Source organism: Salvelinus namaycush, chromosome 12, assembly GCF_016432855.1.
Source record: "Salvelinus namaycush isolate Seneca chromosome 12, SaNama_1.0, whole genome shotgun sequence".
Classification (NCBI taxonomy): Eukaryota; Metazoa; Chordata; class Actinopteri; order Salmoniformes; family Salmonidae; genus Salvelinus; species Salvelinus namaycush.
In genome coordinates this window covers 43920331-43947413 of record NC_052318.1, presented here as the reverse complement: position 1 = coordinate 43947413, position 27083 = coordinate 43920331, and the positions used below count along the sequence as shown (strand labels likewise).

At 42.4% G+C, this 27083-nt stretch overlaps 1 protein-coding gene across 1 annotated transcript; it reads left to right on the top strand.

The window, feature by feature from the left end:
• Positions 1 to 756: 756 nt before the first annotated feature.
• Positions 757 to 25122, top strand: LOC120057580 (MAP7 domain-containing protein 2-like). The gene is made up of 18 exons (XM_039006158.1): positions 757 to 802; positions 3806 to 3907; positions 4243 to 4320; positions 4555 to 4718; positions 6573 to 6672; positions 7521 to 7606; positions 12117 to 12237; positions 13310 to 13431; positions 13566 to 13681; positions 13766 to 14232; positions 14355 to 14505; positions 14641 to 14800; positions 14946 to 15050; positions 15159 to 15218; positions 15554 to 15593; positions 16304 to 16949; positions 17881 to 18130; positions 25063 to 25122. Exons 1-18 carry the CDS (start codon positions 757 to 759, stop codon positions 25120 to 25122), a joined length of 2874 nt encoding a protein of 957 aa, XP_038862086.1.
• Positions 25123 to 27083: the final 1961 nt, after the last annotated feature.

The following is a 27083-nucleotide window of genomic DNA, read 5'->3' as shown; positions in this document are numbered from 1 at the left end:
CCGCTACTGATTTCTATTAGTCTATAGATAAATATCTTTGCCAAAATTCGTCATCTCTCCCATGTCTTATTCTATTAGTATTTTTGAAAGTGTAAGGATAATAATTCAGCCATAGTTGTTCTGAAATGTTTATTGCTTGCCAACATTTTATTCCCTCTGTTTAACATAACACACATACATTCTTTGTTAATTTCGGTTGGCTATCCTGACGTGAAGTTTGTTCTATAGAAGGTACTTGAATCTGATGTTTGCCACAAAATTAAGGAAATTAGAAGGGGGGGGGGGAATTCTGGCAGGGAAGAGATTTTCGGCACAACACCGGCGGGCGAAGCACTGCTGCGCTGTCGAATATTCTTAATTTCCATCCAGTACGCCCTGAACTGGAGCGCATCATTTTCTCTCCGTCTGCCAACAGTTAGCCAAGGATACCAGCTACGATCACACGTTACCTTCAAAATAGCTAACTTAATAGTAGCCTATGGTCTCATTCAGTAACAGCATTCATCCGAATACCCTCCTGCTCTCCTGACCGCCTGTGCACCGTTAGCATTCCGGGCGAGCATACATATTGATTGCTGAGGCAGTGGAAAACGGATAGGCCTACATCCCCTGATAGATTAGCCTATGTTCTCCTCCTGCGCCTGAAGGTAGAAGCTGGCGATGCTGTTTCCCTAGACTTGATTTGGAGCCTTTCGCTGCGGGGTGTTTACGACATTTCATACATACGTTTGGTGGCATCCGCCGGTGACTACGAAGATGGCAGAGACGGCAGTCAATGCAGTATCCAGTGGTGCCTTAACAGGTAAACTGGGTAAAAGACGAACGGTCTATTGTTGACAATATCCAATGTTTCTCTTGATATTTTTTTGCTATGACATTTCTGCATCCTCAAATTGTGCATTTCACTTCATCCTCTAGCATAGGCTATAACCAAGCCTAGCCGAGGCAATTTGTATCGTTTGCTTTTATGGCCAGCTGTCTAAATAAAAGCTGAATAGCCTAGTTGTTAAATCATCAAGATGCAAAAGGACAACACGCACCTTTTTAATTGCCAAATTGATTGGCTCTGTCACAGGCTACATTACGCGTATTTATATGTTTTGATCTATATTAACCCGCATAACCTAGATGTCGGTGTCCAAGGATGTTTTTCTGTCGCTGGTACCAAAGTTATTATAGTAAACTAAAATGGAAACTAAAACGAAAACCAATCATGAAAAAACGATTTAGTAAACTGAAATAAAATAATTAATAAACCCGTTTGAAAAACTAAAACTATACTAAAACGTATCTTTAACTCCAAAACGAACTAAAATAAAAACCATAATGAAAATGTTTTGGTTTTATTTTTTTAGCTGTTGTTTTTCTATTTTGGGGGAGGGGGGTTCAAGCTACTGAATCTGGTGGGTAAATGCGGCCAGGAGATGGCGATGTTTCAAATAGATCTGGCTTGTGCGTCACTATCACTACACTGTAACAACTGTAATTCATATTGTATTTTGGAGTATTATCAACAGTAAAATACTGTGAAAAGTTTTATCGCAGCATACTGTAAATTATGGTACATTTTTGGAAGTAATGGTGAACGGGGAAGTAATTGCTGTATTTTGAATGGTACCGTTATTCCATCCCACAGAATACAGTAGAATACCTGATTCTTGGCGTGCCGAAAACCTTAAACTTTTTAAACCATACCAATTTAACTGGTATGTGGTAGGGTGGCGCACAATTGGCCCAGCGTCATCGGGGTTTGGCTGGAGTAGGCCGTCATTGTAAATAAGAATTTGTTCTTAACTGACTTGCCTAGTTAAATGAAGATAAAATAAAGTTATTATTTTGCCCTTCCGGTGCTGCCAGTTTGGAAGCCTTTGTTAAGACTCTGGAAGTGTATGTGATATAAAACACAATATTCATTGATATTCTGTAACATGTAAACACATTACCTATAGTAGCCAACCTACTTGCACCAATCCCATGTCATTGCAGTAATATACTGTGAAATACAAATCCCATCTCCCCTCAATGAATTTTATGCATCCATTCATTTATGCATTCATTACGATTACAGTAAAAACATTTTTTTTTAACAGTAAATTGTCTAGGTAAATCGTTTAGATCTTATTTGATTCTTCTTACATGTACTACTAAGGTTAAAAAGCAGTAGATCGATGTTAACATGGGTGAGAGAGTTTCCACCCTATTTCTTTTGGCGCCAGTCTCGACGCTATTCCCTTTAAATCCAAGTCACATTGAGATTTACTTTATCATTTAAACCTGACCTATGACCTGACCATCACCTTATTAATCGCTTAAGTATTACTGCTCCACAGTTGCAAGAAGTGACATCCCAAAAAACTAAAACTAAATAACAAACTAGCATATCAGGTCTGAAACTAAACTGAATTTAAAATAAGAAATGGAACAAACGAATAGAAATAAGAACACAACTGTAATTAACTTGGTTGGTACCAATGTGAGCAAAAAAGTGTGATTTGTACTCAAAAAGCCCAGAATGCAGCCTTGAATTTAGGGATGATCAAAAGCATATAGCTGCATCTGCATAAAGAGGGGCATTAAACATGGATTCTCACCAGCACACAACATCACAGACCTTTCATCAATGGTTAAAGACATGTGACAGTTGTTAGTAGCCTACCTGTACGGCCGGTCCTGGCCGTATAAGTCTATAGCCTACTCTAAAAGCACGATATGGAGAGTCCCAATCAAAAGTGCTTTTTAATTAATAGGCTTACTCTGGGTCTGGGAAAGGACCCCTCACTTCCTAGGCTAGTTCCTAGTTTCCAAGAATAAATTATATTAACATATGCAGTGTGCAACCCAATGTTGTGATTTGATGGGTCGCTCCTTGACTGGGAGCTGTATTAGATTTTGGTGAGTGATGCAGAAGTAACAGGGCCAGATTATGGCTGCTGTGTTTAATCTAGTCCAGAGTAAATCAATGGCCTGGCTGCCATCTATCCAAGACTTATTTACCTGTCTTCTATTTTTTTCTTCTTCATGTGTTTGCTTCTTTCTCCCGCCGAAGGATTGACTCAACCATCAGTTGCAGAGAAGAGATCCCAAAGCAACGGCCATGGGTCCCCAGCCTGTGTGGCACTTTATCCAGGGAGCCTAGCTGCGAAACACAGTAAGATACCGATGGCTCACCCACACTCTTAACATTTTAAAAGGATTTTCTTTGGCGCTTATCTGAATTGGAAAGGTACTTCATAGAATTACTTTCCATAATTACAACAATCACAATTTATCATGGCAGAATTGGGTGGAGTGGAATTCTTTGATACTTGAGTGTCAAGGGGAGTCATTGTTGAGTCATTTTATAATTTTAAGGATTACTATAAGACACTTTTTTTCCCAAGAAGATGTTTTTCAAGATTCCTACAGTGACCACAACACATTAGATTAGACAATTAGATGTTTATAATATGAACTGGCCTAAAATCATATTTTAGAGTGCCATTTCTGGCAAAGGCAAGATCTTTTTGCTTTAGTAATTATCATACAACTGATTAACAACTGATTGCATTTTAAATAGATTTTTTGCTGGGACACCGTAAAACATAGCACATACACAGTCCATCCTTGGATTGCTTGGCAATCCAACCTTTTACATTATCTACTGCCCTGGCTGATCATTTTACCCTCTGAACATTACTTTCACTGAACAAAAAGCATGTCACTGTCTCCCTCTGCAGTCTCAAAGTAGTACTGCAGTTCAGTGCTATGTACAGCACTGCCTTCCTCTGCTGATAAACTGTGGGGACTGTTGTCTCTCCTATATCAGATGAGGTGCTGAGCCCACCCTCGGTCACAGAGAAGAGGCCCCAGCTCAATGGGCTCCCCTCCACTTTACTTCTGCCAGGCAACACCACTAACAATCATGCAGGTAAACAGTGTAAGTCCCACCCCCACTGTGGTTGTTAGCTCCCCTACACATCCCTCCCTCACTGGGTCCTCTCTATAAACACCTCTCTCCCTCACTTGGTCCTCTCTATAAACATATCTCCCCCTCTCTGGGTCCTGGGCTCACTGCGTCCTGGGCTCTCTATAAACACATCTCTCCCTCACTGGGTCCTCTCTATACACACATCTCCCTCACTGGGTCCTCTCTATAAACACATCTCTCCCTCACTATCTCTTTGGAATGTCTCTCCTTGCTCTGTTTCTGTCTAGCTTGTCTGTTTCTCTATCTGTGTTGATCTTTATATCCCATTCTCTCAGACGTAGAAGGGTATCTGAGGACAGATGACAGGATGCGTTTAGCCAAAGAGAGACGTGAGGAGAGAGATAAAGGTCTAGGTAAGTGATGTTCCTGACATTTTCTTTCAAGTATTGAGACTGATGGAAATCACTTCTTATTGAAACCAATATTTGTATTGTAGCAGGTTAGCAAAAATGCTCTATAATTTTGCCCTACAGAACGGGCAGCCAGTAAATGTGCAGTTTAAGGAAGCTAAGCTCTGGAATTGTTGTGGGTTGTTATAATGGTGTTTTAGAGGGTCGTAATCTGAATGTGTTGGTTGGTGTTTCCAGCGGTGCGAGAGCAGGCGATCAGGGAGAAAGAGCGGCGGGCTCAGCTGCAGTATGAGCGTACGGTGGAGGAGCGCTGGAGGAAGCTGGAGGAGCAGAGACAGAGAGAGGAGCTCCGCAGAGCTGCTGTGGAGGAAAAGAGGAGGCAGAGGCTGGAGGAGGAGAAGGTCAGACTCACCACTTAGCCACTACATTAGGGATCATCAACTAGAGTCAGATGCAGAAGAAAATATATCTTAAGTGGACAGTCAGGGGGCTGGAACATTATTAGAAATAATTTGTAGACTGAAAATTGACCGCAAGATGCCCAAACCGATATAATATTAGAATAATTTCAAAACTTGCATGCATTTGTATACGATCAGGTCTCTGGGAACAGATTTACTATATATATATATATATAAATATTATTATATATTTTTTCCTCAGTAAACTTGGGGGGCCAAATAAGATCACCCATGGGCCAAATTCATCCCGCGGGCCGCCAGTTGGGGAACCTGCACTACATCTATATTCAGATTCCTTTGTCTCCAGTGCATGATGTAGTCACCCTCTGTCCTCACACTCAGACAGCTTTTTCACCTCCAGTTCAGTTTCAGTAAAAAGTTTGTATGTTTATTGTACCGTTTGGATGTACTGTTTTTGATTGTGTGTGGGCAAGTACAGCAACAGCCTATTCTAAAAGATAAGCAGGGACATATGCTCTTTAATTTACAAAAATCCTGTGGTTCATTAATTACAATATGCTCTGTACTTAACGTTGCCTCCCAATCAGATATTAGATAGGATTTGCAACCTGACCCTCCCCTTCTAGATTAGTCTTTCCCACCCTGCACACCAGTCAACACTGGCTTCTGGGAATGCTGGTGTTGGTCTATATGTAAATCTTAGGAACCTCAGACTCTTTAATGAATATCTATGTCATTCCATTTGCTTAATCGGATCCTAATCCTGCTTTGTCATTGCCCTCAATTCCTCGATGGGTCCCAAGCTATCTGCTGAGCACAAAGTTATCCACAGAGCTGTCTTTTTAAACCATGTCACACACTGCCACTTTCTAAGGCCATTTATTGTTAGGATTTGTAGCCTACATTGATCTCACCGTTTACCCTTTCAAGAAAGACTTAATAATGATTTGTCATTTTTGTCTGCTCTCGTAAATGTATGCACGATGAGGATTTTTGTGACATGTTTTGGATGACACAGCATTTGTCTTGGCCATCAATCTCACACAGATTGATTATCTATGTGTGTGTTCTCGTTAAGTGGATTATATACTCTGGACGATGTCATTTTAGACCAATAGAAATGCAGGAGGAGCCTGTGGGGTGTGGCTAATGTCATATTTTATTTTCTGTGGTACTCATTTAAGATTTATTTGTAAAAAACTTTTTCACCCGTGCTTGGTCATTCGGATTAATACATTTTGTTATTGTGCTGGCTCCATCTGTGTGTGTAGTTCCATTTGCCGATACATGTCCACATCTTTTATGTGTTTGATAGGAATAAATAAAAAGGAAGAGCAGGGATGTAGATAGGAGGAAAAGATGGAGCACATTTAAATGGAGAGATGTTGGCAATGGTTGATCACCCACCAGATGGCTTTGTGTCCTGCTCTGTTGGGCTGTGTACCATGGCAACACTGTGGGTGGGGAAGGGTTAACTAGCTTGGAAGGAAGATATTTTACTCAGGGAAGTCTGAGTAGAACAGGCAACCAGAAAAATAAAGGGGGGGGGTATCAGATAAAGGAAAGGGGAGCTATTTTCCAACCTGTCAATACTGTTGCTGCCGCGAGAATGAATGTGTCAGAGTGTCTCTTTGTGTCTGCTTGGGTGTATGATCGGAGGGGTGGAGTCCCAAGCAGCTGCGGTCTGTATCTGCCTGCTCTGTTAAGACTGTACTGTGCTGTGTCAGAGGAGAGGTTGTGGTTATGGAGCGACTAGCCTGGTCCTTGTGTGGCCAGGGGAGCAGCTCAGTGACAGAGTCCCTTGTCTTCCCGGTCCTGGAACGGCACAAGCAGGAGCGGCTGGAGGCTCTGATGAAACGCTCCCTGGAACGCAGCCTGCAACTGGAGCAGAGGCCCAAACGCTGGACATGGGGCGGACCTGGAGGAGCACAGGGTGAGTCCACAACGGGGAGCTGGAGATGAGGGTGCAATGAGGTGTGAATGATGAAGCTGTGACTGGAAGGAGGAATGGTGCAAGGCATGGAGGGAGGGACTTTTGGAAGGGACCGCAATACATGTTCTAGGCCAATTCAATTTGGCATGGGATACAAATTAACCCATGGGATACAAATTTGGTGTTGCTCTCTGTCAGATACAAATCACACAAGTAGTCCATCAGATATACTAACACATGATAGGTATTTTGGGGGGAAGCTGCTGCTAGCTGATGGCTCCTCTACCCTTCTAATCGAGACTCAAGGTCAGACAGTGGTGTCTCTGTCAGCCTGTCCCAGACTTGTCGTAAACCATGGAAATAGTCATCAGTCCAGTCAACCCTGAGGGGAGCAAACCAGACAGTTTTAAAATTGACAACATACTGGTTACTGCTTCATGGCATTATTGATGGCTTCTATCCTGGGGCACTGGGAGTTTGTTGCATTTTCAGGATTATGATGGATGTGGGGGATGGAGGACTGAGATACAAAAACATGTTCAAAACCTAGACGCTGATTTTCATACAGTTTTCTGAATATGTTTATGACTTATGTACTTTATGTGTGATTTGGATTGGGTCATAGAGGGATATATGGAGGACAAAGGTGTGTATGTGAGAGAGAGAGCCTTTCTCCCTGGCCTGCTCATTGCCTCCAGCCTTGCTGCATGGGTTTACCTCCCCAGTTGTCTACAGGAGCGCCCTGCTGGGTGCAGAGGTGTATCAGGGGGTCATCAGGTAAAGACACAAGTGGCTGCTCTGATCATAACGCTATGCTCTCTCTGCTCTGCTCCGCCTGCTGCCTATAGGTGACTGTGAGAATGCCCCTCTCCTTGCCTCCACCTTTCCCCATGAACTCGCCGCCCCCCTTCCTGCTGCCAGCGAATCCGGTAATGTTATGAACCCCTCTCGTTCGGTCCACCAATCCCCTGCCCCCTCCTTCTCTCCACCCCACAATGACCACTGCTCTCATGGCAGTTTGGCTTGAGGGGAGATGTCATGCCAACTCAAAGGTTTTATGTATATTTCCCAGAATGCATGTGCAACAGCTGAATCAGAAAGCATGAGGATGTGTGAAAAGTCAATTATGTACCTTGTACAAGTACTATTGTACAAAGTGCACATTGACATTGTGTAATTGCGGCTTTTTATACATTTTTGACGTGTGTGTGTGTGTGTGTGTGTGTGTGTGTGTGTGTGTGTGTGTGTGTGTGTGTGTGTGTGTGTGTGTGTGTGTGTGTGTGTGTGTGTGCGCGCGCGTGCGCTCAGCTTGGGTATCTTGATGTCTTAGTTCTATTTTGGTACTTCCAAGTCGATCCCGGTTCGAGAAAAAGAGCAAGCATTGGGATGACAATAGAGATGTAGGGTTTTGGGATACAGAGGGAAGAAGATATCCATTAGGAAATGACAGGCACTGGGGAATTGACAGTACACAAAGAACCAAGGAACAGGGGACATGTACACCACTTCACTTCCTCCTTTTCATTGTTTGAAACCTCCTCTCCCTCCTTGTTGAAGGCATATGTCACTCAGTCAAAACACTCTGGTTGAGGTTGGACATTCTCAGTGCTTTCATACATCTTACCAACCTCTATATCACCCATCCAAATACTTAGTGTTATTTTTTTTATTTCAGAGAGCCCATCCCATCCCCATGAGTGAAAACAACCCAATAATAATGAAGTGATGAGCAGTATTTGCATTCAATATGCACAGGAACAGGTAGCCCTCCAATTTGATAAAGTACTACTACTCCTTCCACTAGTATCACCACTAGTATCACCAATAGTACTACTACTACTACTACTCCTCGTATTATCACCACTAGTACTACTACTCCCCGTTAGTATCACCACTAGTACTACTACTACTACTCCTCGTTAGTATCACCACTACTACTACTACTACTACTACTCCTCGTTAGTATCACCACTAGTACTACTACTGCTCCTCGTTAGTATCACCACTAGTACTACTACTCCTCGCTAGTACTACTACTACTACTCCTCGTAGTATCACCACTAGTACTACTACTACTACTCCTCGTACTATCACCACTAGTACTACTACTACTACTCGTTAGTATCACCACTAGTACTACTACTCCTCCTCATAGTATCACCACTAGTACTACCTCTACTACTCCTCGCTAGTACTACTACTACTACTACTCCTCGTTAGTGTCACCACTACTGCTACTACTCCTCTGTTGTATCACCACTAGTACTACTACTACTCCTCTCTAGTATCACCACTAGTACTACTACTACTACTACTCCTCCTCGTTAGTATCACCACTAGTACTACTACTACTACTCCTCGTTAGTATCACCACTAGTACTACTATTACTCCTCGTTAGTATCACCGCTAGTACTACTACTACCCGTTAGTATCACCACTAGTACTACTACTACTCCTCTGTAGTATCACCACTAGTACTACTACTACTCCTCGTAGTATCACCACTAGTACTACTACTACTCCTCGTAGTATCACCACTAGTACTACTACTACTCCTCGTAGTATCACCACTAGTACTACTACTACTCCTCGTAGTATCACCACTAGTACTACTACTACTCCTCGTAGTATCACCACTAGTACTACTCCTCGTAGTATCACCACTAGTACTACTACTACTCCTCGTAGTATCACCACTAGTACTACTACTACTCCTCGTAGTATCACCACTAGTACTACTACTCCTCGTTAGTATCACCACTAGTACTACTACTACTACTACTACTACTCGTTAGTATCACTGCTAGAACTACTACTACTCCTTGTAGTATCACCACTAGTACTACTACTACTCCTCGTTAGTATCACTGCTAGAACTACTACTACTCCTCGTAGTATCACCACTAGTACTACTTCTACTACTCCTCGTTAGTATCACCGCTAGAACTACTACTACTCCTCGTAGTATCACCACTAGTACTACTACTACTCCTCGCTAGTATCACCACTAGTACTACTACTACTCCTTGTTAGTATCACCACTAGTACTACTACTACTACTCCTCGTTAGTATCACAACTAGAACCGCTACTACTACTACTACTCCTCGGTAGTATCACCATTAGTACTACTACTACTACTCGTTAGTATCACCGCTACTACTATTACTACTACTACTATTCTGTAGTATCACCACTAGTACTACTACTACTAATAATCCTCCTCGTTAGTATCACCACTAGTACTACTACTACTCCTCGTTAGTATCACCGCTACTACTACTACTACTACTCGTTAGTATTACCACTAGTACTACTACTACTCCTCGTATTATCACCACTAGTACTACTACTCCTCTGTAGTATCACCACTAGTACTACTACTGCTAATACTACTCCTCGTATTATCACCACTAGTACTACTACTCCTCGTAGTATCACCACTAGTACTACTACTACTCCTCGTAGTATCACCACTAGTACTAGTTATTCTCCTCGTAGTATCACCACTAGTACTACTTCTACTCCTCATAGTATCACCACTAGTACTACTACTACTCCTCGTAGTATCACCACTAGTACTACTACTACTACTACTCCTCGTTAGTATCACCACTAGTACTACTACTACTACTCCTCGTTAGTATCACTGCTAGAACTACTACTACTCCTCGTAGTATCACCACTAGTACTACTACTACTACTACTCCTCGTTAGTATCACCACTAGAACTACTACTACTACTACTACTCGTTAGTATCAGCGCTACTACTATTACTACTACTACTACTCTGTAGTATCACCACTAGTACTACTACTGCTACTACTCCTCTGTAGTATTACCACTAGTACTACTACTACTCCTCTCTAGTATCACCACTAGTACTACTACTACTTCTACTCCTCCTCGTTAGTATCACCACTAGTACTACTACTACTCCTCGTTAGTATCACCGCTAGTACTACTACTACTACTTCTCGTTAGTATCACCACTAGTACTACTACTACTCCTCGTATAATCACCACTAGTACAACTACTCCTCTGTAGTATCACCACTAGTACTACTACTACTACTCCTCCTCGTATTATCACCACTAGTACTACTACTACTCCTCGTAGTATCACCACTAGTACTACTACTACTCCTCGTAGTATCACCACTAGTACTACTACTACTCCTCGTAGTATCACCACTAGTACTACTACTACTCCTCGTAGTATCACCACTAGTACTACTACTACTCCTCGTAGTATCACCACTAGTACTACTACTCCTCGTTAGTATCACCACTACTACTACTACTACTGCTCCTCGCTAGTACCACCATTAGTACTACTACTACTACTCCTCGTTAGTATCACTGCTAGAACTACTATTACTCCTCGTTAGTACTACTACTATTACTCCTCGTTAGTATCACTGCTAGAACTACTACTACTCCTCGTAGTATCACCACTAGTACTACTACTCCTCGTTAGTATCACCACTACTACTACTACTACTACTACTCCTCGCTAGTATCACCACTAGTACTACTACTACTACTACTCCTCGTTAGTATCACCACTAGTACTACTACTACTACTCCTCGTTAGTATCACTGCTAGAACTACTACTACTCCTCGTAGTATCACCACTAGTACTACTACTACTCCTCGTAGTATCACCACTAGTACTACTACTACTCCTCGTTAGTATCACTGCTAGAACTACTACTACTCCTCGTTAGTATCACCGCTAGAACTACTACTACTCCTCGTCGTAGTATCACCACTAGTACTACTACTCCTCCTCGTTAGTATCACCACTAGTACTACTACTACTACTCCTCGTTAGTATCACCACTAGTACTACTACTACTCCTCGTTAGTATCACCACTAGTACTACTACTCCTCGTTAGTATCACCACTAGTACTACTACCACTCCTCGGTAGTATCACCACTACTACTACTACTACTACTCCTCCTCGGTAGTATCACCACTACTACTACTACTACTGCTCCTCCTCACTAGTATCACCACTACTACTACTCTTACTCCTCCTCGGTAGTATCACCACTAGTACTACTACTACTCCTCGGTAGTATCACCACTACTACTACTACTACTCCTCCTCGGTAGTATCACCACTACTACTACTACTACTACTTCTACCCTATACACTACGACTTCTGCATCTGCTACTCACCACCACCACTGCTAATAGCTATCATTGTCAGTGTCAAAATATTTTTGAGGCAGACATCCTTTCCATTCTCCGGTTGTACTCACTAATCTAGAACTAGTATTCTTAGCCCGCTCCTCCTCCCCGTGTGATTCTTGCACCTTCATTTATCTGTCTCATGTCCCTCATGGTCATACGTTGTTTTGTTTGTCATCCTCATCTCCGTCCCCTCCTCCCAACATCTCCATTGACCCCTGACCCCTCCATCAGCCCAGCGCTGTCACCTGAACTCTGTGGAGAACCTGATGGTCCACCGTCTCCTTACCCACACTCACTCCTCTATGGCCAGGTGCCACAGTGCAGCAGACCTCCATCTGCCCTGCCACCGATACACAGGTAACACCTAGAGAATACATCTGGACTGATCATTTTTTTGCACATTGGCAGTAAATATTTCCAGACAGGTAATACCCCCTAGAAACTTTGCATCATTGGTGATGCAGAGACTAGGGAATGCATGACAGCGTTTGCAGTTCTGCAGATAGACACTTGTTTATCCACTTTATTTATGTCAAGGTCTGGCTTTTGTGAACGTGTGTCTGAGGGTGTAGATATGCGTGTTTCCTGGTGGGACTGCTGTCTACAATGTTTTGGTGTGACAAGGAGAAGAAATACCTACCTGCTAAGATACTTGCAAAAGTGTTGCTTAGTTGGGCATGCCTTATATGTAGTGGTAAAAAAAAATAGGTGGTTAAACACAGATCGCCGTCCGCAAGGAGTAAAGTAACGCTCCCTATACTTTCAATCCGTTTTTCCGGTGGGTAAATGCCTGAGAAAAATAAAAAAGGTAAATAAACAAAGTTTACGTGCGAGTACCCGCTACTACACCTCTGATAATATGGCAGAGAAAATGTTGCGTTAGCATAAACGTTTTGGGCATCAACAGCGTGTGTGGATGTTTTTCTTTTCCACATGCAATTTTATTTAATATTTGTGATTTATTTTAGGCTCCCGAGTGGCGCAGCGGTCTAATGCACTGCGTCTCAGTGCTAGAGGCGTCACTACATACCCTGGTTCGATCCCGGGCTGTATCACAACCGGCTGTGAACGGGAGTCCCATAGGGCGGTGCACAATGCCCAGCATGGTCTGGGTTAGGGGAGGTTTTGGCCGGGGTAGGCCGTCATTGTAAAATAAGAATTTGTTATTCACTGGCTTGCCTAGTTAAATAAAATGTGTGTCCATGCCACACATCACTCCAACTTGCCACAGATAAACATGTGAAAGACAAAATAGTTTGTATGATTTGATTTAAACCATTTATAGTATTGTTAATGTCCTCCATACCTATACTGTGGGTATTGATCCAAAAACATAGAATTACTACTTTGTATCTCCTTTGACTACAATACTTCTTCACTTGATTATTATTATTTTGACCTCTGACCTCTGATGCCTGTCGTTGTGCAGCTCCCTGCAGCCCCCACAGGTCACCCTACCGGGGCTCGCCAAGCCGGGTTGATCGACGGAGGCTCCAGGGCTCTCCAGAGGAGTCACCAGGAGGATCTCGCTCAACCCCTCAAACCCCCAAGGTCAGACTGGTCTTACCTACCCACTTGGTTATAGAATAGAGAGAAACCAGTGCAGAACCCTGCTAGCAGTTGGTAGGGCCATGTTGGCATGATTACATCCGGAAACACACACATTATCTTGTGTGTGCTTTCAGAAAGAAAGGTTACGCAGAGAGAGAAGGACTGGCTCCCCAGCGACAGGCTCCTCCGTGAGAAGAGCAGAATCCCCAGCCATGTTCACCAGACGCGCAGCCTCCCCCGCCACCCCCAAGTAAGACTCACTGTCCTGCTGCTGTATCCGTGTGGTATGTCCTAGTTACTATGACAGAGGATAATAATGTCCTTCTGGTTGTAGGTTGCTGCCTAAGAGCCGTACTCAGTCTCCCTGCACTGTGCGCCAGTACCACCCCTCTCCCATCAGGCACAGACCCACCACCCCGGTTACCAACGGCAACAAGGAGGATGGACATGTTGAAGAAGCCAAAAGTCACAACAACATCAATGACAGAAATGTCTCCAAGCCAGAAACCCCTGTGAAAAGTATGTCTGATATCCAGAGCCCTAAGAAGTCTTCTCAAGCAGACACCCCTGAAAAAAAACTGGCCAAAACTGAGACCCCAGAAAAGAGATTTCCCAAAACTGAGACCCCAGAAAAGAGATTTCCCAAAACTGAGACCCCCGGTAAGAACTTAAAAGGTGAGATTTCTGAAAGAAAGGACTCTATGACTGACACTTCTGATAAGAAAGCCTCCAAAATAGACACCCCAGATAAGAAGATGCCAAAGTCCACCAGCAGTGAACTGAATGCAGATAAGAGCACAGGTGAAACTCTACTGTTTACCAATCTTTTTGTGTATGTCAATATTTAAGTACACCTATCAGTGCATTGTCAAAAGGGCACCTGTTTCAATGCACACTGATGTCTGCCGTTGTCTTTGTGACAGAGCCATCGCCAGTGACAACAACAGGGAAAGGAGTTGCCGGGACGACAAACGCAGAGGAAGCATCCAGACTGCTAGCGGAGCGTAGGCGTCTGGCCAGGGTGCAGAAGGAGTTGGAGGAGAAACAACGTTGTGAGCAGAAGGAGGAGGAACGGTAAGGAGACTGTGTGCCACCATGTCACCGTGTCTCTCTGTGTGCCTGTACATAATGCATAGATGGTGTCTGCTTGTCCGTGTCTGTGACTGGGAGGGTATAATGTAAGTCACCATGTCTGTCTGTGTCACTCAGTCTGAAGGCGGAGCAGCTGAGGAGGAGAAAGGCAGAGGAGCGGGCACGGCAGGAGGAGGAGAAGAGCAGACAGGAGGACCTCCGCAGGAGGAGAGTGGAAGAGGAGAAACGGCAGAGGGAGGTCCGGGAGAAGGAGCTACAGGTCCAGATGGACAGAGAGGTCAGGGGTCACAGTGGGGGGGTCACTTTATGTATGGTGATATGTTTCTCTGGTGTATGTGCATGTTTGTGTGTAACGTTGTGTATATGCACAGTACATGTCTTACATTATTCCAAGCATAAATCCTGCGTCTTTATCAATACAGAAGGAAGAGGGCGAGTTTCAGGCTCAGAAGGATGCAGAGCGTCAGCATCAGGAGAGAGAGATACTGAAGCTGCAAGAGGAGGAGGAGAGACAGCTGAGGAAGAAGGTTTTTATGACTCCAAATTCAATTATTATTGAATTAATCAGTATATCTGATACCCAGTCTGCAGCACTCAGTACATATCAAAGTCTGTATGTTGCTACATCTCCACAGAGAATTGAGGAGATAATGAAGAGAACCAGGAAGAATGATGAGAACCAGGAAGAGATGAAGGTACTGTAGAGATGCCTGCCGTTCTCATAGCTCTGCACGCCTCAAGCAAAGAGACCTGCTGACTCCTATAATACCCACGTGATGTTTTGTGATCTTGTCAGGTATTGCATACCAATACAGGATACGCTTTGCGGCTTGTACCCCCCCACCCAAGAGCTTTTGTTTTTATATCTATGTTGTGATCATTATCATGATTAAATTGTATCATTGTTGATACATTGGTTTATGCGTCCTGATTACCACAGGTCTTAATCACACAATACTATACATAATTGTCCTCTTATTTGCTGTGGAATAATAGATGTTGCCTCCATCTGTGTTCCATATTGACGCAGGAGGAGGGGCAGGTGGAGACTCAACCTGTCTCACCACCAGGTAGGTGACCCACTCCATTCATCCACTGATACTCTGCCTGCCTGCTCACCCCAGCAGGAAAGACACTATGAATGTATAAATGTAGGAGTCCCACCCAGTGGCAGCAGTGGGTAGCCTGGTGGGTGAGAGAGCCCAGTACTTTTCCATCAATATAGGAGACTCCTGCATGGCTGTGATGTAGCAGTGTTTTTCCAATACCTGTCCTCAGGAGAGGATCAGATTCACTCTGCATCCTAGATTGTATTCAAGGCCATCCATTCAAGGTCTTTGGCTATTTATAACTCCTCTGTCCCTGCCACAATGCAGCCCTCAGCATGTAACTTTATATATTTAGAAAATGTAATGCAATTAAAGAGAAGGACCAATATGCATTTCTTTATTTTGTTAGCTGATGTAGAACAGAGGACATTTGCAAATCTGCCTGTCTACAAGATATTGGAAGCCCCTCTGGCTCGCAAAGGTAGCTCATGAAATGTTCCCAAAGTGGTGCATATAGGTTAGGGTTAGGGCCATGGACTTAACTAATGTGACAATGCTTTTGTCGCAGTAAGATACAGTAGGTCGCTTAAATAGGCTGACATGATTTTAGAGGAGGCATGGGATTTGTGTATAATTAGCATCTCTTTAATTTAAGCCATCCTTGGCCAGGTCATGTGGTGCTCTTTCTCAGGGAATAGTCCTGTGCAATGTGATATTTCTGTTCTCTACAGGGGAAATGCAGATGAACTCAAAGATGAACATTGGAGCTAATGCTCAGGTGAATGTGCACGAAAACCCAAAAGTTGAGTCTCAGGTTAATGGGCAGGTCGCTGCCTGTGTCAACAAGCAGGACACTGCCCTGGTGAAGGGGCAAGCCACTGATCAGGTGACCCCACTGAAGAATGTTTTGGAAAAGGGACAGGACGCTCAACAAGTAAATGTACAGGGTGCAGCCCAGGCTCTCAAGCAAGAGAGTGTCTTAGTGAAGGGGAAGGTCACTTCCCACGTGATCAAGCAGGAGAATGTCTTAGTGAAGGGAAAGGTCACTTCCCACGTGATCAAGCAGGAGAATGTCTTAGTGAAGGGAAAGGTCACTTCCCACGTGATCAAGCAGGAGAATGCACAAGTGAATGTACAGGTGAAGAAACAGGAGGGTACCAAGGTGAGCAGCCAAGCCACTGCTCAGCTCAAAACCGAGGAGAGTACTCAAGTAAACGTGACGTTGACCACACAGACTATCGGACAAGGGGTGCAGCCCAACAAACTGTCCCTGGCACTCCTACCAGTGGGCCAACCCCCACCTCCACTCATCAACCTGGAGCTTCTGGATGTGAAGAGCAGTGGGGCGTATGATGAGGTGCAGTCCATGGAGGTCAGGTAAGCCATCAGAGCAAGGCCATTTCTATCTACAGGAATGCATGATGTGGAACCAATAAATTCTAGAGATACTGGTTAGTATGAACATTTGCATACACTTGCCCACCATGCCAGAAACCTAGCTATACATGCGAGAAAGAGGTCAATGGAAAGCAGACCGTGGGTGATAGAAGAAGGATGACGGATTGGCACACGGTCAACAAAACTGATCTAACAAAGTGGATATTTGTAAAATCCGTCATGATTGATGTATTGTAACAGGCCCACAATGGGGTTACTAAAGTCAGATTTGGATACACGTTTGTTTTTGCTGCAAAGCATTTGTAAGTTGTCCCTTTTCAGGTTTAGAAGAAGTGATTGATAAATGCAAACACATGTTCGTATAAGCTGCTAGGAGTGCTAGCATACAGAAATCAGTGGTGGTAGTAGGTTGTTTTTTAAGCATAACGGAGTTGATTGGTGATGATGACATGAATATGTATTGGGGTTGACATCCATACAAGAATTATACTCAGATTTTTACCTCAACTTAGTGTGAAATACACATAAACAATAGCTGGGGGGCAATGAGGACGTTCGGGATCTTTCCCCCACGCGTTTCCATGGCATTTCCATTGCTTTGGTCGAGTTCCAATGACCTCTTTACCGCATCTATGTTTGTTATTCTTAGAGTATTAGTGATATTGTCTCATCAGAATCCTATTTGGACCCTTAGCTTTACCACATCTTTTTCCTCATACCCTGAGGAATATTGATAGTAAAAATGGCTTCGTGTTTAACAATTTGCATAATAAATTATTCCCCTCATATCCGCCCTTGATTACCCAAGGACAGCATGCCCCATAGATGTACAGACATGGTCATAGTAGTATTCGATCGATGGAATAACCATTATGATATTCACAAATGTTGCTCCCTCTTCCCCTCTCAGCCCAGTTTCCAAGGAGGAACTTATCTCCATCCCAGAGTTCTCCCCAGTCAATGAGGTCCAGGAAAACGCCATGAGTAATGCCCGAGCCCTGGAAGATCTGCTGGACCTGACGGGCCATGTGGCCTACCCCAAACTCTCCCACATGGACAGCCTAGGAGACTGCAACAAGAACCTGATCGACGGGCTCTGCAGTCCCGGCGCCGATTCCAAGCTCATCCTCCACCCTCACACAAGCACAACAAGTCGCCAGGTACATAAACGTCGCCAGGTACATAAAAATGCATATGAGAATGAGAATAATATCTTACGCTCACATGTTAAAATACACACCGCTCAAGTTGCCACAATACCTCTCTCAAGCTAGCATCTCAAGTGCTCGCACTACACGCTGGGCACATCACGTCATTTCAAAGTGGATAATTGGGTAATATTTGGTTGAGACGTTGATCAATGAGATTACAACCTATATTCACCCAGTCAAAAAGACAGCCAAAAGTTAGTTGAATTTCCAATGTGTCACCACTAAGCTTTCAACCATTTAAAAGCACAGCAAAGTTCTACTGGGAATACAATGTCAGATATTTTGTTTATTTATGCAACAGATTGTGTTATCACTGTGCTTCATCTAATAGCAGAACCAAATGACCTGGATTGCAGTTGAGATTACATTAAAAGTACATCGTGCAAGTGATCAATGGCGTTTGAGATTCTGCGCAGATTGTTACAGCAATTATGAACATATCCACAGACCTGCTATGACCTATACATGCTGTATTGAACTAGCACACTTTATATGATTACATACGAATACATCTATAGTTACAGTAAACTCAATGTGGCCATGGATCTGTTACTTGTTTAATGGTTGAATTTTACATTAGTTTGTAGAAGAGCATTTACTCTAGACTATTTACTGTATTATAAAAGTAATAGTGGATTATGTTTGCTTGACAATGCAACCAAATATCAACATTTTAAAGGAGATAGAACTATCCATAGGTACATCTGAGCCGCTGGCTTAATCCCATTCTATAACTTTATTTTTGGTTGAGTTAGAGGTGTGAATCCAACATATCATTTGCTACCTTGTAGGCAAGCTAATAGGCTATTTATTGTATTTCAAAAGTTATAATGTGTTTGGTTGTCAATGCAACCAAATATCAACATTTGAAGGAGATTTATCTTCTGCTTGGATACTTCCATCTGCCACTCACTTAGTCTTGCTTTAATTCCAATTTGTCTACAAATTATAGAAAAAAAACGTATTCTTTAACTTTTAGTTTTGGTTGTGATGGAGACAAAATTGAATTGAAGCCAGACTAAGTCAGTGGCAGATGGAACTATCCAAGCAGAAGATAATGTACCTCTCCTTAAAAGTTGATATTTGGTTGTGTTGTCAACCAAACAATTCAATATCATTACATTTGAAATCAACCAGAGCTTGAAACCCTGGGCCTATTATATTGTCTATTTTTAGTTGAATTCTGGGTTGAATTGAGACCATAGCTTTTGATGACTTTGCAAACGCTATATAGGCCCTGGGTGGGAGAACAAAGGGTAGCTGTAGGTAGATCAATTCTCCAGTAGGAGGTGCTGCCCAGCCTATAGTTTATATTCGGATAGTGGATATAACGTTGGAGATCTGATATTGTTTTAACGGTACAAATGCATCATATTTTATACATGGTTTGTCTACATTGAAATTTGGTTACCATGATGATATCCTGTGGTTGAAATTTCACCCTCAAAACAACAGTTGAGGACTTTTTTCCAATCCAATGTATTTTCCACGTGGAATCCGAGTCACAATACGTTGACAAATTTTGTTCAAACAACGTTTATTCAACCAGTTGGTGCCCAGTGGGTAGCTTCTCTCAAACACATGAGAATCTTATGATGACTTTTTTCATTTCAGAACCCTGGACTGGCAAGCCATGATGGAAGGAGCAGAGGGAAATGATCTGCGTTGTCTGATGTTATTGAGGATGGAAGTCTCTGCACCTCTTGAGATGAGAGAGAGAAGGCACTCTGAATGTAGTTTTGACCCTCCTTTGTTGGTCTCCAACCTTTTAATGTCCATTAACCTTCAACCTCCTACATCTGTCCTCATAGCCTTGGACAATGGAACTTAAGTGACAGTAATATTAATAGATTTACTATACTTGTCAAATAATATCGTAATGATAGTCATAGATATCTGTGTCATGCCATGTATCGCTTAGAGCAGTTGTTAGTGTGGTGTCTGAAACGTGGGTGTATGTGTGTACGTCTCAATGAAAGGAAGTGCCCATTAAGTAATTGGACTCTTGACTGCCTGTTATGATCTAAAGCAGTTAGCTAAGCTAGTTAAATCTCATTTGAAAACAAAAGCTTTTATTCTGTAGTTGGGTAGAAGCACAGACTGGTGATATCCTCTCCTTAAAGATTTGTTTTATAGTGAAAGACCCCACATATACAGATGTAGAATATCATATCAGTAAGTTGCCTTTGCTATGCAGTATTGTTCCTCTAATGATTGAAAGTTTCATATTGCTCTGAATCCACCTAATGTAGTTTAGTATGCACTGATCATTCAATTAGATTGTTCCACTGAAAAGTCTACAGTTTTCAGTTCTGGCTGTGGATGCCTCAGGCTAGCTCGTATCTCCCTGGACATGATTAACTCCCAAGAGACTCAAGCTTGTTGTCACAGTGTATGTTTCCAACATGCTGTGTGATTGGGTTTGTAGCATGTGTGCCATAATACTTGAACACAGGTCAAATAGTACTGCAACTCAAAAGTCAACATAAAGAATATGTACAATAACGTTCCTCATTATAATCCAGATTGCCATCAACCCATGCATTGCAAGTTTTTTGTGGTATCTTTTCTTCCTTGATCTACAAAGTAATGAGCTATGCATGATCCCTCAAAAGTCTGAAACCTCTGAGCTGGTAACATTTGTATCTTAGATTGGTGACTTTGATTGCTACAAGTCAAGGACAAAACCTATCATGACTTGCAGGATGCTGTGTTGACCAAATTAAGTTTATTTCGGTGTGTGTATATGCACAGATGTGAGTGGTCAGTCACTGGTTCCACTTGAACTGTATTGTGTTTTGATAAATAATGCACCAAAAGAAGGCAAGATTTTTACTTGGAAGACTAAGCAACCAGGGATTTAGAAAATCAGGTTTATAGAGAACACATTTTAACAGTTCAAACCTACTGTAGTGTGTCTGTCTTATTTCTAACTAAAGCAGCATAGCAGTTAATAAAAAAAATTGAACTATTGTAAACATTGTGCATGGGTCATTAGCATAAGATGATAGATGTACCATTTAATAAACCTTCAAACAATAATGTATGGTGTGATTTCTATATTGTTGCATCTGAAGGCCACTATGCCACTTAAATATCTAAGTGTCTAAGACTGTGGGGAACTGGGGGGGACACCAACTCATTCAAGGGTTTTTCTTTATTTGTACTATTTTCTACATTGTAGAACAATAGTGAAGACGTCAACACTGTGAAATAACACATATAGAATCATGTAGTAACCAAACAAGTGTTAAACAAATCAAAATATATTTTATATTTGAGCATCTTCAAAGTAGCCACCCTTTTCCTTGATGACAGCTTTGCACACTCTTGGCATTCTCTCAACCAGCTTCATGAGGTAGTACCTGGAATGAATTTCAATTAACAGGTGTGCCTTGTTAATTTGTTGAATTTCTTAATGAGTTTGAGCCAATCAGTTGTGTTGTGACAAGGTAGGGGGTGGTATACAGATACCCCTATTTGGTAAAAGACCAAGTCCATATTATGGCAAGAACAGGTCAAATAAGCAAAGAGAAACGACAGTCCATTGTTACGTTAAGACATGAAGGTCAGTGAATCCGGAAAATGTCAAGAACTTTTAAAGTTTCTCCAAGTGCTGTAACAAAAACCATCAAGAGCTATGATGAAACTGGCTCTCATGAGGACCACCACAGGAAAGGAAGACCCAGAGTTACCTTTGCTGCAGAGGATAAGTTCATTAGAGTTACCAACCTCAGATTGCAGCCCAAAAATATGCTTCACAGAGTTCAAGTAACAGACACATCTCAACATCAACTGTTCAGAGGAGACTGTGTGAATCAGGCCTTCATGGTCCAATTTCTGCAACGAAACCACTACTAAAGGACACCAATAAGAAGAAGAGACTTGCTTGGGCCAAGAAATACAGCAAATGGACATTAGACAGGGGGAAATGTGTCCTTTGGTATGATGAGTCCCAATGTTCGATTTTTGGTTCCAACTGCCGTGTCTTTGTGAGACGCAGAGTAGGTGAATGGATGATCTCTGCATGTGGTTCCCACCATGAAGCATGGAGGAGGATGTGTGATGGTGTGGGGTTGCCTTTCTGGTGACACTGTCTGTGATTAATTTAGAATTCAAGGCACACTTAATCAGCATGTCTACCACAACATTCTGCAAACCATCTGGTTTGCGCTTAGTGGGACTATCATTTGTTTTTCAACAGGACAATGACCCAACACACTTCCAGGCTGTGTAAAGGCTATTTGACCAAGATGGAGAGTGATGGAGTGCTACATCAGATGAGCTGGCCTCCACAATCACCCGATCTCAACCCAATTGAGATGGTTTGGGATGAGTTGGACTGCAGAGTGAAGGAAAAGCAGGCAACAAGTGCTCAGCATATGTGGGAAGTCCTTCAAGACCGTTGGAAAAGCATTCCAGGTAAAGCTGGTTGAGAGAATGCCAAGAGTGTGCAAAGCTGTCATCACGGCAAAGGGGGGCTACTTTGAAGAATCTCATCTATTTTGATTTGTTTAACACTTTTTTGGGTTACTACATGATTCAATATGTGTTATTTCATAGTTTTGATGTCTTCAATATTATTCTACAATGTAGAAAATAGTAAAAACACAGACAGTGTGTCCAAGCTTTTGACTGGTACTGTACATATATTATTTGTGTGCGTGTGTATATGTGTAAATGTGTATATGTGTATATATATATATATATATATACAGTTGAAGTCGGAAGTTTACATACACTTAGGTTGGAGTCATTAGAACTCATTTTTCAACCACTCCACAAATGTCTTGTTAACAAACTATAGTTTTGGCAAGTCGGTTAGGACATCTACTTTGTGCATGACATAAGTAATTTTTCCAACAATTGTTTAGACAGATTATTTCACTGTATCACAATTCCAGTGGGTCAGAAGTTTATATACACTAAGTTGACTGTGCTTTTAAACAGCTTTGAAAATTCCAGAAAATGATGTCATGGCTTTAGAAGCTTCTGATAGGCTAATTGACATAATTTGAGTCAATTGGATTTGTACCTGTGGATGTATTTCAAGGCCTACCTTCATACTCATTGCCTCTTTGCTTGACATCATGGGAAAATCAAAAGAAATAAGCCAAGACTCAGAAAAAAAATTGTAGAACTCCACAAGTCTGGTTCATCCTTGGGAGCAATTTCCAAACGCCTGAAGGTACCACGTTCATCTGTACAAACAATAGTACGGAAATATAAACACCATCGGAACACGCAGCCATCATACCGCTCAGGAAGGAGACACATTCTGTCTCCTAGAAAGGAATGTACTTTGGTGCGAAAAGTTCAAATCAATCCCAGAACAACAGCAAAGGACCTTGTGAAGATGCTGGAGGAAACAGGTACGAAAGTATCTATAGCCACAGTAAAACGAGTCCTATATCAACATAACCTGAAAGGCCGCTCAGCAAAGAAGAAGCCACGGTTCCAAAACCTGCATAAAAAAGCCAGACTACGGTTTGCAACTGCACATGGGGACAAAGATCGTACTTTTTGGAGAAATGTCCTCTGGTCTGATGAAACAAAAATAGAACTGTTTGGCCATAATGACCATCGTTATGCTTGGAGGAAAAAGGGGGAAGCTTGCAAGCCGAAGAACACCATCCCAACCGTGAAGCACGGGGGTGGCAGCATCATGTTGTTGGGGTGCTTTGCTGCAGGAGGGACTGGTGCACTTCACAAAATAGATGGCATCATGAGGGAGAAAATTATGTGGATATATTGAAGCAACTTGTCAAGACATCAGTCAGGAAGCTTGGTCGCAAATGGGTCTTCCAAATGGACAATGACCCCAAGCATACTTCCAAAGTTGTGGCAAAATGGCTTAAGGACAACAAAGGCAAGGTATTGGAGTGGCCATCACAAAGCCCTGACCTCAATCCTATATAATATTTGTGGGCAGAACTGAAAAAGTGTGTGTGAGCAAGGAGGCCTACAAACATGACTCAGTTACACCAGCTCTGTCAGGAGGAATGGGCCAAAATTCACCCAACTTATTGTGGGAAGCTTGTAGAAGGCTACCCGAAACGTTTGATCCAAGTTAAACAATTTAAAGGCAATGCTACCAAATACTAATTGAGTGTATGTAAAGTTCTGACCCACTGGGAATGTGATGAAAGAAATAAAAGCTGAAATAAATCATTCTCTCTACTATTATTCTGACATTTCATATTCTTCAAATAAAGTGGTGATCCTAACTGACCTAAAACAGGGTATTTTTACTAGGATTAAATGTCAGGAATTGTGAAAAACTGAGTTTAAATGCATTTGGCTAAGGTGTATGTAAACTTCCGACTTCAACTGTGTGTATATATATATATATATATATGTATGTAACAGTGTAGCTTCCATCCCTCTCCTCACCCCTACCTGGACTCAAACCAGGGACCCTCTGTACACAACGACAACAGTCACCCTCAAAGCATCGTTACCCATCGCGCCACGAAAGCCGCGGCCCTTGCAGAGCAAGGGGAACAACTACTTCAAGGTCTCAGAACGAGTGATGTCACCGATTGAAACGCTATTAGCGCGCACCCTGCTAACTAGCTAGCCATTTCACATCGGTTACATATATACATATATATATGTGTGTGTGTGTGTGTTTTTTTATTTTATTTTTGTAACAAATATTTGACCCCTTTTTTTGGGGTTGGCACAAAACTACCTTCATACTGCCATTCACTTTTTAAACCAGTGCTGGTTACCTTCAGACGAGTCCCATGAGCAAAACAGAGAACACCATCATGTTCGTGAGAATTTCCCCGTTCCCATTCATTTGTAGCCAAAACAGTTCAGAGGAGCATGGGCTCAAATATCTGGTTCTTATTTGCTGTGTGTGCCACTCTCTGCAGCTTGCTGTAAGTCATGCTTCCAATGACACCATCCCCCGTAGTGTGGAGTACTTGGTATGAGAGACTTATAACTGGTTTTCAGTGTCTCCAAATCACAGGGAGGCCTACAAGGCCATATATGAGACAATCAACTGTGGGGAGAAACCTTTACAGATAACCAAGGTGTGTGCCACACGTTGGCTCTCCATTGAACCCGCGGTTTCACACATTTTGGACCAGTGGGAGGAGCTATGGCTGCATTTCGCAGTCACCAAGTCCATTGAACACTGCTACATGGCTGAGGTTTTATACTCCATGTACAGTGATCCTCAAAACATATTGTATCTGACTTTTGTGAAGTCAGTGCTGGGTGAGGTACAGTTGGCCATCAAGGCTTTTGAGGGAGAGCAGGTAGATCCTCTTAAGCTACTTGACAGCTTGGTTAGCCTGATCAAGTCTGTGAGCAGCAGGGTGCTGAATCCACTGGCAAATGTTGATGTACTCAAAGGGCCAATAGATGGATACATCAGTCCCAAACCGTACCTTGGTTACCTTTTTGGGTCAAAGGCAGCTGAGCTCCACCATGTGCCTGAGGATGAAAACAATGTCCGAAAGCGATGTGTAGCCTTCACCATCTCCCTCACTAATGAGATGAGGGTGAGACTGCCGGACAACATTTAAACACTTTAAACATCAACTATCTGAGCAGCTAACCGATCGCTGCAGCTGTACATAGTCCATCTGTAAATAGCCCACCCAATCTACCTACCTCATCCCCATACTGTTTTTATTTTATTTACTTTTCTGCTCTTTTGCACACCAGTATCTACTTGCACATCATCATCTGCTCATTTATCACTCCAGTGTTAATCTGCTAAATTGTAATTATTCGCTCCTATGGCCTATTTATAGCCTATCTCCTCATGCCTTTTGCACACACTGTATATAGACTTTCTTTTTCTACTGTGTCATTGACTTGTTTATTGTTTTATTGGCTTGTTTGTTTACTCAATGTGTAACTCTGTGTTGTTGTCTATGTCTCACTCCTTTGCTTTATCTTGGCCAGGTCGCAGTTGCAAATGAGAACGTGTTCCCAACTAGCCTACCTGGTTAAATAAAGGTGAAAGAAAAAATCACAATAAGAGCCCTGGAGAAATATAAAAATAGCCAAGCTCCTTGGCTACACCCCTGCAGAGATAGACAAGATTGTCCAGAAATGGCATGCCATCCATCTTAGTAAATGGAATGAGACAAAAAACACACTGGGCTTCTGGAGTGAGATTTGGAAGTTCAGGGATGCAGCTGATATCAACCCGTTTCAAGAACTTGCCATTGCTGCTGTGTCTGGGTTGCCCTTACCACCCTCGAATGCTGAAGTCGAGAGAGTATTCAGCCAGATGACTGTGGTAAAAAGCAAACTTAGAAATCGGACGTCCTCGTAGACCCTTAACTCCATCCTGTACATTCGATATGGACTGAACACCAGATGCCAGATGCCTGATAATGTTTTGCAACTTTTTGGCACATCAGCTGCTTACTCATTTAAGTCAGCTCCCTCAGTTGCTGAACCTGCCATAGAGAGCCTTGACCAAAATGATGATGACCCACTCTTTCTGTGAGCCAGCACAGCCTGTGTGTGTGTGTGGAGGGGGGTCTGGAAAAGAAAACAATTCACCTGAATTAGGGCCAGACTAGTTACCATCATTTTCTCACATTGCCATTGACAGTTTTTTGTATTGTCTCTTTTTGGTCCATTTAGATTGTTAATGTAGATTGTATACAAAAAAATGTAAAAACTGTTATGGTTAAAAATGTTCATGTTTTACTGTGACTTGTTGTAGGCTCCTAAGTGGACCATAAGGTTAAAAACCAAACCAAATTAAGAAAACTAAACAAAAAAACAAAAACAATTCAAATAAAAAATAAGTAACTCCGCCAGAGTTTCTCTTTTGGGTCACTTTTGCCGGTCCCAAGCCCGGATAAAGGAGGAGAGTTGGAATTGTGACATAAAAAAAAAAAAGAATCGACAGAAGAAAGTTAAT

What these genes read in the sequence shown, in the direction of transcription:
- LOC120057580 (XM_039006158.1), top strand. Translation starts at nt 757, where the DNA reads ATGGCAGAGACGGCAGTCAATGCAGTATCCAGTGGTGCCTTAACAG. An exon ending in GGAGAGAGATAAAGGTCTAG is followed by an intron (nt 4,321 to 4,554) that starts GTAAGTGATGTT and finishes TGGTGTTTCCAG; the next exon opens with CGGTGCGAGAGCAGGCGATC. An exon ending in AGAGACAGCTGAGGAAGAAG is followed by an intron (nt 15,051 to 15,158) that starts GTTTTTATGACT and finishes ACATCTCCACAG; the next exon opens with AGAATTGAGGAGATAATGAA.